The 12,023-nt window shown below is 42.3% G+C and overlaps 1 protein-coding gene across 13 annotated transcripts in view; it reads right to left on the bottom strand.

The window, feature by feature from the left end:
* The window catches only part of CLIP1 (CAP-Gly domain containing linker protein 1), an 804,228-nt gene that overhangs the window by 549,985 nt on the left and 242,220 nt on the right, over positions 1-12,023 (bottom strand). For all 13 annotated transcript variants that reach the window (XM_086942960.1, XM_086942953.1, XM_086942958.1 and 10 more), the window contains 2 exons: positions 9,221-9,345; positions 5,604-5,829 (listed from right to left, as the gene is read on the bottom strand). In XM_086942960.1, the coding sequence (XP_086799086.1) occupies positions 5,604-5,829; positions 9,221-9,345 (351 nt within the window). The remainder of the gene's footprint in view (positions 1-5,603; positions 5,830-9,220; positions 9,346-12,023) is intronic.

The following is a 12,023-nucleotide window of genomic DNA, read 5'->3' as shown; positions in this document are numbered from 1 at the left end:
AATTATGGAGAGTCTTGGCAGAGATGGGTGTTCCGGCAGAAATCTTGTCCATCTTAATTAAACTCCACCAGAATAATTTTGCACGTGTCAGGTGTGGAAGGAATGGGGACCTTACAAACAGATTCCCCGTTGACAGAGGGGTTAGACAGGGTTGTGTGCTCGCACCGACCCTGTTCTGCCTCTTTGTGAACGGGGTGAATGCTCACCTGACCAGGATTCCAGATATTGATGCCCCCAAGTTGGATGGCAGCAGGGTGCCCGCCATCATGTTTGCGGATGACACCCTGCTGCTATCCAAATCCCCCACCGGAATACAAAGGGTATTGGATGGATTCCTCGATTTCTGTACAGAACGGGGACTCGAGATCAACGCGCAAAAAACGAAATACATGATCCTAAATCCCACTCACTCAACACGCCCAAATCCCCTGCTTGGCTCGGTCCGCTTGGAGAGGGTCAACACCTTTGAGTACTTGGGGGTAACCATAAACAGAAAATGACTTGGGACACACACAAAACTAAATCTAATTTGAAATTGGTGCAGCTAGTGGGAGGCATATTAAGGATGGTCAAGAATTCCACATACCGTCCACTGAGTCCAATCATCCAAATCTATAAAGCACAGGCCCGGGGGGCAGTTGCATATGGGGGCGAACTCTGGGGTCATACCACTGCCCAGAAGCTGATGCTTACTGAAAACAAATTTATCAGGCAGTTGGCAGCTCTCCCTGCAAGTACGCCACTGCTCCCCCTGAGACTGGATTTGAACGTCAGGCCAATTGACGATGAATTGGGACTCAAGCCATTAACATTTTGACGAAGACTCTGGAGTAGCATTGATCTTATTAAATACAGGACTGAACTCCGGGAGTTTTTAAATACATCAAAAGTTAACTCCATCCCTTGGTTATCCTATATAAAAAGATAATTTGAGACACTTGGCTTACCAGAGTTATGGAATGACCCTGTATATGCATGTCCAAGGATTTCACGGCAAGAACTTTCAAAGGTTTACTACAACTCAAAACTGACTGTTGCCGTGAATAATACGCGGGTGGGCTCTTTGACCAACCTATTCACACAAAACAAAGACTTTTATTTATTTGAGTGCGTTTTGGACGGAATGAACCCACCGCTTGCGAGGAAACTTTTTATGCAGTGGAGGTATGGTACCCTGCCTCTAAGGTCATTCACGAGCTCATGGTCTTCGCCCCCGACCACCGAGCGATGCCCGGGGTGTGCCATTATCAGGAAAATGACTCACATGTGGTATTCTTCTGTGAATCCTATCGAAAAATTAGGAAATATTGGCTTATTCCCCTTCTTAAAAATATGGGCTTCAAAATTTTTTTATCTGCATATAGAATTTTGAAGACTGACTCCTCCTCACCGACTGGTTTCGCAATGGCAAAATTCCTAACGCCAATGTGGCACGCACGCTCTCGCATTATTAAGCTGAATGCAGACTTTTAATCATGTACTACCAAATTTTATCCAACTCATAATTTGACTTATTTAACTGAGACCAATTTTTAATTGCTATTGTGTATTGTAAATATTTTGTTGCTATGATGATTGTTCATCTTTTATGATCGAATTGGTCGAAATAAAGATTTAATGAATAAGTGAAAAGCCTGCAAGTGGCAACAAAATGAAAAGATTGTCTCGAAGAAAAATAAGTCGATGAAACGTAAACACTGAAAGCTTTATAGTTAATATTTGAAGAGTTAAAAATCTGTAGTTTTCCTGCCTGGAAACGTTTTGAAGGGAAGCGCCTAGTGCTCAGAGACACTTCACAGAGTAGTGTAAAATGACTAGGTCACAGTGGAGCAGTGCAGCAGCTGCCTCCCCTGAAGGAACAGAATTTCTTTTCAGCTCTGCTTATGTCGCTCCATGTTGCTGTACGTAAAAGGGAATTACAAATAGTAAAAGTATCCCCGTTTTTCAGTCTAAGGTAATTTTCATTCCGACTGGATTGTTTTTAACCTAATAAATAAATACATATTTAGTCAATGTTGCCTTCATACAGACACATGAAACAATGAGTTTTTTTTTTTAAGTTTTCTTTTTATAAAAGAGCTACTGAATCCTGCACATGGAACAACTTTCAATATTTAGGACTACTAAACGTGTTGTGAAGGAGACTGTCATGTGCTGGAAATATAATACTGTGCCATGCCAACATCACAGAGAATGTAACTCCTGTTTTGCCACCGACGTTTAGCAAATAGATAAAAACGTTTTGCCTTAGTGTCCCATGGAGAAGGCAGACATGTCTATCCCGTTTTGTAATGTAGTAGTGACCCTCACTTGCGGATTTTTTTTCACTGGAGCTAAAGGTTATCTCATTCACAGTGGATACCCATTATATGTAAATTACCCAAAAAAACAAGGCCTAAGTCGAGCTTTTACACCACACAAGTATATAAAAATAGGAGAGCAGTTTTGCTAGGGCATCTCTTCGAACAGGGCTGTTAAGAAAGTGATCCGTGAGAGAGAGGCTCTTAATGTCTTTGGTAATAATAAGATATTGCCTTCTGATGAGGTGGATCTTCTCTTCCTCAGGACAAACACTTTTCAACATTCCTGTGTGAGTGCCCGAGTCAGGACAAAGAAAGGGAAGGTACTTTTGGTCAATGGATATTCTAAGGAATCTGCTTTTAGGCTTAGATGAAAAAAGCATTAGGAATCTCACAGAAAGACATTGACTTATTGACTTAGACCCTTATTACTGGTTGGCTGGAATTAGGTGCAAGGACACAGGGACCCGTAATCTCCGATTCTGGACAGAATTCCTGCACCTCAATCCGGCCACTATGAGCTTATGTCCATGGAATGGAGCCCTACCATCCAACTGAGAATTGCTGGGTTCTTTTCCACAGCCCCCCCCCCCCCCCCCCGCCCAAGGCCCTCCTCCCCAGATTCCAGGGAGGGGTGTTGTGGGTAAATGGGTAGAGTGGGTTGTTTACGTAGAGTGGGAATGCAGGTAGTGGTGAATCCCAGGCCTGACTGGGAGCAGCATTATGTGCTGTCTCTGTGATCAGGCAGGATGCGGGTAGAACCTCATCTGCAGGTTCTGTCTCTCCAGCTTACCAACTGTGGATCTGCAGTCAATAAAACTGGATCCTGTATTTACAGACATGGCAATTTAGAGCCCAGAAAACCTAGACCACTCATTGTCTGGTGTCATTCTTGGAATGAGGGCCTCAGTGTTTACAGACACAATTACGAGGCTACTGTGAATGACTGATGCAGCTTACATGTCTGACTTCTGTAGGTTCGCAGGCTTTAACTCCTGACTCAGAAACCAGACAAAAGTTCTGAACAATGGCTAGAAACTCACCTGTAGAATATCTTCAGCCAAGTTATACAAAAGACACAGGAAAGGGTTGGAAGAAATAACGTAAAATGTTTGGCACCCAGATTCCATATCTCGCAAATAAAAGGAATGGTTGTAAGGATAGTAAGAACCAACATTGTCTTGTGTGGCAACAGCAGGAAGAAGACACAATGTTGCTCTGAGAAATTCTTTGAGATGTGGTAACGACAGGAGACAAAGGAAGCACCTGAGAATAATTCAGCAGGCTGATTGGAAACAATCTAGCATGCTGGCAGGGAAATGCTGGATTTTTGGGCTTAATAGACACTATTTTACAAGGCCCTCAATTCTTAGTGAGAAGACTTTTTTAGAGTCTTAAAAGCACATGGTGTGCATTTAGGTTGGTACCATCGTTGACTTAACACGTCATAGGATCATCTCAAAAGATGAGCAAGTAGGTTGATTTTGATGTTTTTGCTTTACTCAAACTAGATTCCAAGTGTGACATAAAAACACTTTTGAGTAAATTTGGCTCATTCTGCCTTTGGGCTCAAGCTGCACCCTACTGAAGAGGCTCAAATACGCTGAAACTAATCTGAGGTTGGTTGTGTTCCTCCTTTCTGGAGGGGGCTTTGTTTGGCAGGCCAGGATGGTCTGTTCACATGAGGAATAAAGTCAGCACTGATTTGTAAACGTTGGGCGTCAGTCTAGAGTTGCATGGTGCATAAAAAATGATGAACATGAATACAACTCTAGCAATTGCAAGTGGTTGAGATTAATTCAAGCAATCCGCCTACCAATGTTGTTGTTTCTTTCAGCTGACACCTAAGAGACTTTAATGCCTAAAGGTGGGTTCTCTGCTGGACTCCAGTTGTCCCCTCCTGATGAGGCCCAAACTGGCTGAAACAGGTCTGGGTTTGCCTGTATGTCCCTTCTGGGGGTAGCCTCACCTGGCAGTTTGTGACGGCTGTTTCCTTGAGGAACAATGGCAGTACTGATTTGCAGGTAGCAGATGTGTTATAGCATGTGAAAAAAGATAAACTAGAATGTTACCTGACTGATTGCCAGTGGCTGAGATTAAATCAAGCATTCCATTAATCACCTTTTTTTTGTTGCTGTTAACTTTGGGTTGGTGCATCATATAATTAAAAACATTTCTGCACAATTTGCTGGGATCAAATTATTAGTCAACTGCCACAGTTATTAGAAAGGATTCTAAACATGTTCCCAAAACATCAGAGTTCTGACTTCAAATGTAGCTGTTTCAAGACCGAGCTGATAAAAGGGAATTATGCTGCAAACAAAAAGGACAGGGCACCTCCTCACTTGTCATCTGATCAGTTCTCTCCTTTGTACCAATTAATGCTCTTCTTTGAAGCCCCTCACAGCAAGTTTAACCCAATTACCCAGCCCACGTTACTGCAATTAACTTACTATTGTTGTTCAGATATATTTTATAATAAACTACTTATTACATTTTAATTTTAAAAGCACTATCCTATTTTCAGCCCTTTCAATTTCTTGCCTATAATAAAAGTTTGAAACAGGAAACCATCACTCATTCCCTTCTTTGGATCAGGTGGATGGATCTACTCCTATTAGGTTGTATCCAGATCACATTGGAAAGTAAAAACAGGCTTTCTTCAACTGGGCAAGGCATTTCTTCTTTGGTACCCTTCGAACCCCCATCTTACGTTATCTTAGAATGTAGTACAGTTTTTGGCCGACTGAATCTGCCCTCCCAACCTTAACTGAGAATTCTTTTTGTTGTTTTTTAAAGCACTGCCTCGCCGAATCCACAAGTTTAGAAGGCAGGACGCCTGGTTTGGGACAAGGTGAAGTATCCCGGTATGCAGGCTTGCACAGTGCAAGACCAATCAACTCATATCTTCTAATAACAGAGGAAGACTGCGCCAGTACAAACCTGGGTAACCAGCAGTGTCGCCTGTTCTGCCTTGACGGCTCTCCACAGGTTTAAGAGCACACAACTGGAAATGACATGTAAAGTTTTGTCTAAGCATGTTTGTGAGACTGCACCGGGAAGCCCAGTATTGTACCCAGTTTGTTACACCCACATAGAACCATTTATTAGCAATATAAAGCGGAGAAAAGAGTGGGTGTTGCCAAGGGCAGGTGTACTTTGGTTAATTCTACTAACAAAGAATACAAACTATAAGAGAATAAAATAGCAGGTTACACAACGTTTGCTGTGCCTTTTCTTTTACATGTTTGTGTATTACCTGCCTGCATACACAGGTGTAACTGCAGAAGCATGCAAACGTACCAGTCCTGTGCGGCTTGGCTTGCTGCTCACGGATGAGGCCACCGAGCTGAGAGAGCTGAGGGATGAAGCGCTCGGACTGCGCTTCAGGTTGGCCGGGGTGGCAGGCGTGACGGCAAGCTTCCGTACAGTGGGCTTGGCTTTAGCTGGTGTGGTCGACGGAAAGCCAATCTTTGTCACTTTGTGGGCCGGTGCAAACAAACCATACTTCGACTGGCACTGAAAATACCTTTAAAATCACAGTGGCAAAAGTTAGAGAGACCTCAAGTGGCCATTCATCATTATCTGTAGCCGACTGGCCTCTAAATACTTCACAAGCTACTTCTAATCAAAATAAATGTGTTACATTTTCATATCGAAGGGGTTGACTGTCAATTTACGTAGCATTTGGATGCTTTAATTACTTAAATATTATTTTATATTTGTTAAAGGACCAAATACAATTTTTTTTCTCAACTCACAGGGTAAGGCATACATTAGGAATCTTGCATTCCAACTATATATTTCTTCATTTCATTATGACTTACAATGAATGGACATTTTTATTAGCACTGTAGTTATTTAAGCTGGCGCTTTTTACCAAGAACTCTCCAACTGCCCATCTACGATCTCAACATTGTACCCCAATCGTTAATCTACTCAGAGATTGGTAACAGCACACAACATGTATACGGTTCTTTCCTGAATTGCTAGCCTGCGACAGAAGAATAATAATAATAATAATCCACATTTGTAAAGCGTGAATAATCACCCGTAAGGGTCTCTAGGCGCTGGGGGGGGGGGGGGGGGGGGGGGGGGGGTGTCCGTCGGGAAGATTAAGCAAGCTATTGCCCAGAGTCACATGGTGCTGGGCTAACCTGCAGCCGGAGCCGGGGATCGAACCGTGATCCCCAGATTCCAGCGTCAGTCGCCCTGGCCGCTGCGCAACACCTCTCCTACCTAATAGCGGGGTTACAGCTGGTGAAGCAGACTAAGCCTAACACAGTCTCCTTACCAGAAACAGAAGGATCAGCAGTGACTGAACTAATGTTTATGCCCAATAAACATTTACGTGGTCTTAAAAAGCACTTCAAAAGAGAGAAGCCGGAAAATGTTCTTTTAGGGAGTTGCACTTACGCATAGTGATTTCAAATCTGCAGCAGATGCACAGAAACATACTTCAAGGCAAATAACAAACACATGACTATTAGCTGAAATGTGAAAACCTGGCATTCGAGGCACAGAATACCTACTGCACTATCATTCACACATCTGCAGAGTAAGAATATCTTACAAAAAAAATGTCATAGGAACATGTGCAACACGAAATATACGAAATATTCCAGCAAGCTCTCCAATATACTAATATTGTAAGGCCTGCAGGTAACTCGACTGAAGTACAAATCATTTCCTGAGCTCAAATCTGAATTGTAGAGATTATCATTTAGTTGGTCACAAAAGCAAGAACCAATATTCGTTCTGGTACACCACCTTCTACAACAAATGCAGGCTTTACCGAGATCAATTTGTATCTGCTGGTTGCCTTGCTCAAAGTTGGTGTATTGAGCCGCACTGTTAGCATTTTCCAGGTACACCAGTGCAACACACACTAAAAGTCCTGCACCACTGTGTAATCTGACACAAATTTCAGTGTACAAATGCATCCTATTTGGTTTTTCTACAACATCCACATATCGCTGGTAGGTCGATTCTTTCTATCTAGTCCATCATCAGTTGATGCTGTGATGAGAAGTTGCATTTGGGGGCGATCAGGCTCAGAATGGGGATATTGGGGAGGACATTTAGTCAAGATGGTCTGGTCGACTGAGGACAGATTGGGGTCCAAGTCTTGGCAAGTGAAGTCCTGGCCTCCGCAAAGCTCGATACTTTGTTACCACATTCCAGACTCAAACCAATTTGTACACGTGCAAGTAAAGGCCCACCTGCTTCATTTCCAGGGTTAAATCTGGGGGTGGGGTATTTGGGCAGAAGAGAAGGGGTAGTACACAATGGGGTGAACGGGGAGTGGCTCTTGCAGGCAATCCATTCCAAAAATAAGTCGAAATCAGTAATTGGCCTCTATCTTTGCCTCCTGTGTACCATAGGACAGGTGGTTAGCTTCTAACCTTATCTTCATGCTCAGTACTTAGACGTAACCCTAACTATTCCTTTATTGGGCCTACATCTTAAGGTTCAATGACCATCAAACACATACCTGTCTTGCCATCTATCTTTTACTGTCTTAATATGAGATGCTCAAGGTTAGTCCAAGAGCATTCCTAATAATTGTGTTGCCAACAGATTCCTGAGTTCCAGATGATCATTCCCTCCTCTCAGCTCAGACTGAAGGCTCCCCAGTGTTTTAGGCAATTGGCTCCTATTGTTATGTGTTAACGTTCAGGCATTTAGATTCTTGCCGGAGAATCAGAGGTATGCAGATTTTGAAGTATGCTTGGTCCATTGCTCTAAAAGCGCGAGTGTACCACACACAGAATGTTCAATGTGATGCTGCTTGACAGAGGTGCCCAACTGAAAGCTTTTAGAGTTAGTATTGTGCGCCTGAGTCTTCGAGGTTTAGACTCAGTCTAGCCACCTGGTTTTGCATGCACTGACGTCCACTGAGTTCCTGAGGAGACTGAACAACAATATTACAGCAATCCAATTAAGGAGTCACCAGAGATCTAGTTAGCACTATGTAGGTGTTTGTCTTAAGAAATACTAAGGATATTGTTGGAGCTCTTGACCACTTTTATTTTCGTTTAAAAGTGAGCAAGAGTTGAATATGAACGCCAAGCTTTTTACTTTACCTGTTGATCAGGGGCAGGTCCCAAAGCTTGTGGGTATCAAAAGAACTCACAGTGTTGGGTTCACCCAATGGCATGATCTCCATTTTAGATCCATTTAAATAAAGACAATTGTACTAAATCTAGAAGTAAAAGAAAAAGATCAAGGCACTCCGAGGTGGTCTTTGGCTCTAGGTTGATGCAAGACTATGGTTCAAAAGCCAAGTTTTAACAAAACTATATCCAATGCTTGATTATTTTTAAATTGACATTTTTTACTGCATGCATATGACTATATGTTTTGGAAGTAGTATTTTTTCTTTTTCACTACTTCTTTCTTTTAAGTTAAATGTCATAAATTTGCATTAAAAAAATTACACCTGATTCCCAAGGAAAGACTTTTGGCCTTGCCAAAGCTTGTTTTCTGAAATGTTACTATGAGTGTGTTTCGCAATCAGCCTAAATAGGGTTTTGGTGTTACTAGGAAAATAATTATACATAACAAGCCAATTCTTATGAGCATTACCTGTTTTCTCACGCTTGATTACATTTTTAACCCTTGTTTGAGTATTTTGATTTTACCAGCCAAAATATAGGAAATCTGTCACCACAGCTGCTGCTACCGAGAAACACAGATGGAAATATTGGCTATAGACACAGAGTTATTAGTCTGATAACTGGTACTTTTTCGGAGGAGAGCGTGCAGTGCCATGCATAAAGGTTATGTACACGCATGTCACTAAACGATTGTGATCCGAAGTTGGGCAACATCTTACTAAAACAAGCATCATGTCTATATACATTTAGGGAAACCCACTCCATCCAAGAAAGAAGTACTTGACCACAGATAAAACAAACCTCGTTCCAGCCACTGCGCCATCATTCTTCCCAAGCGGTTCATCTAATTCCACGCCACACCACTCGCCCTTGGCAAAGTCAGTCTCCCCTAGAAACCGTATCACTCCAGCTTTGGTACCGGCAACCTAAAGGGAAAAAATAAATATGTAAGAAGAGGGCAACTGATTCCTTATGCCCAGCAGCATTATTACCAAGAAGTAAGAGCACGATTGCATGCTTATACAAAATACACTGCTGAAAGAAAAAGAACTGTCAAAACCCAAGTGCATGTTCTTCTGTGCAATTAAGTTACTCCATGAACCTTAAAATTAAAGAAAAAAGATTCTCAAAATGACTGCAGAAAAGTGTATTAACAAAGCAAACAAAAATCCTTTAGTTCATGTTAAATGCAATAATTTCTCGGGCGTGTTCATCATCTGAGCAACAATTTGCAGATTAAACAATCATTTGCAATGCAATAGGTCTCACATTTACACAAGTGTAAGCTATTGTCGTTGTAAGAGACAATGCCTTTTGTTTATGTTTTAATGAAAACAAAACTAAAAGGCATTGCCATTTGTAATGTCAATAGCTCAAACTTGCGTAAATGCGAGACCTATTGCATTGCAAATGCTTGCTTTTTTTAGATTTCGAATTCCCTAATGGGAACCTCTTTTATTTTGGCAACCAGGCATATTTTCTGTCACAGTCAGACACTGGGCTCCGAATAACAGTGATTATTCTTCTCAATCTGTATTTTTACGGACACAAACTATTCTAATATTGGTAAAACCTTAAAAACAAACACTCCATCACTTGGCTGACCACAAAATAAAAATGTCTGGTTTTGGAAGATGTAGAAACAACGATGAGCCATCTCAGACCGCGCTTAGAGACCTGTTGTACGTGTTTTTGGAAGAGGGTGCGGGTTAGTAAAGCGCCGTGCTTAACACGTAGCACGAAAGAACATAGTTTTCGGCAGTCACAGGGGGCTAGCTGTGATGAAAATCCGCAATCATTCAGTTGAAACTGCTATCAATCACAGGAAGAGTCGCATCCTCCGATCATAGATGGGTCTGAGTTTGAAGGCATGCCAGCTAGGAGGTCGAGCACACCCTCGTTTTATGACAGCATTGTGAGTGGATAAGTACACTGGCAAGATCAGGACCACATATGGGCCGTATTCTCCAGGTTCACTCAAAGGTTAGAGAGTTCTCGGAACAAGGCCACGTGAACCGACTACTTAGACGCGTATTGTCCCTTTCACAATGGCAGCTTTATCTCAAATGTATGTACCCACCGCCTAACAAAAGATGACAATAACGTTGTGCCTTTAAATGAGTGGTGGCAGGAGCTAAAAAGCAAGGGGCATGTCTTCACATGCATTATAGCTCCTCTTTGTCGAAGCACCATTCCAGTAGTTTTCTTAAATTACATATTTGTTTCTTGCAATGGTGTACTTAGCATGTTCAGCCTCGGGGGAAATCAGAAGGCTGGACTGGACATTCAAGATTAGGCTTGGTGTGAAGGCGTAGGCAATCAATTCAAACTGGGGTGTCGATTGGCTATGAGTGTTTGCTTTTTTGTAATAATAGAAGAAAGACAATAAACAATCAATCAAGAATGGAAGCGAAAGGAAGAGGTGGCAGAAATAAAAAGTGAGCATAGCAAAAATATGAGGAAGAAAGAGGAGAGGAAAGAAGCAATGAGAGAAAGTAAGGAGAGATGAAAGAAATGTGGGGAAGAAGGAAATAAACAGAGAAAGTCAATGCAAGAGAAAGAGAAAAGACGTAAGAAAGGGATTGAAGGAGAAAGGGGGGTTGATAGCATGAGAGGGAAAGAAGTAGAAAAGATAATTGAAAAGGAGAGGAAGAAAAAGGACAAGTGAAACAGAGGAGAGCATAAGAGGGAAAAAAAGACATGAGAGAAGGTAGAATACCTTCCAGCCTCCACGTTACACTGAACGGAGGACTGAATCGGTAATAGTGGCACTTACTGTAAGAGCAGTGGCGGTCACGTACGGGTCAGTCCTCAACGGCTGTGACTCCTCGAAGCACACATCCGCAGCCGGCATGCTCGCGGGAGGGTGAGCGGGTGGGGAATAAAAATAAACAAGCAGCATGCGCTGCCCACCCCTCGCGCACACCGGCTTCTTGTGCATGCCCCGCTGCCATGTGTAGGTCAGGCATAGATGCGCAAGACAAAGAAAAAGTCCGAACAGTGCGGCCGAAAACTGTAGTTGGTGGCCGCTGCTTCCGAACTACATGGAAGTCAGTTGGACATCAACAGCCAGTGAAAACAAATGTAACAAAATCGATAACAACACTTAGCAAATTGCAAACTGGCAGGTGAAACTACCAGCTGCTTGCCAACATATAGAGATTACCTTATGTCTCGCTGAGACAGCGCACGCGCTGCCAAGGTGAGACCTAAAAATAGCAATTACGGTTGTCACTGTAGACCACGTTGTTTTATTTATCATTGGCATTAACAAAATAATTAAACAATTCGGCCAAGTTTCTTCCAGATAGGACTGCAGAAAATGCTTCCTTACAGAAAGCTTTTTTGCAGAAAGAAAAAAACAAAACACACTGGGTATCAGAAAAAACGCTTGTTGATCTACTAAATCAAACAGAGGGGCTGGCCTCGTCTACAAGTCACTAGTGCATTACATTCTGCAGTGCAGCAGGGTAAAGAAAGTAACTTATAGAGGCATACAATTTGTTTAAGTGCGCAAAAAGCATTTATCACAAACGGAGTCCTTTCTGTCAACAGATTATCAAAAGCGGTGCGCACAGGCTTGTTTTAGCAAGAAAGGTATAAT

The sequence above is a fragment of the Lissotriton vulgaris genome, chromosome 11 (genome assembly GCF_964263255.1).
Source record: "Lissotriton vulgaris chromosome 11, aLisVul1.2, whole genome shotgun sequence".
Taxonomy (NCBI): domain Eukaryota; kingdom Metazoa; phylum Chordata; class Amphibia; order Caudata; family Salamandridae; genus Lissotriton; species Lissotriton vulgaris.
The sequence above is the reverse complement of the archived record's forward strand: the minus strand, read 5'-3'. Positions and strand labels throughout refer to the sequence as shown.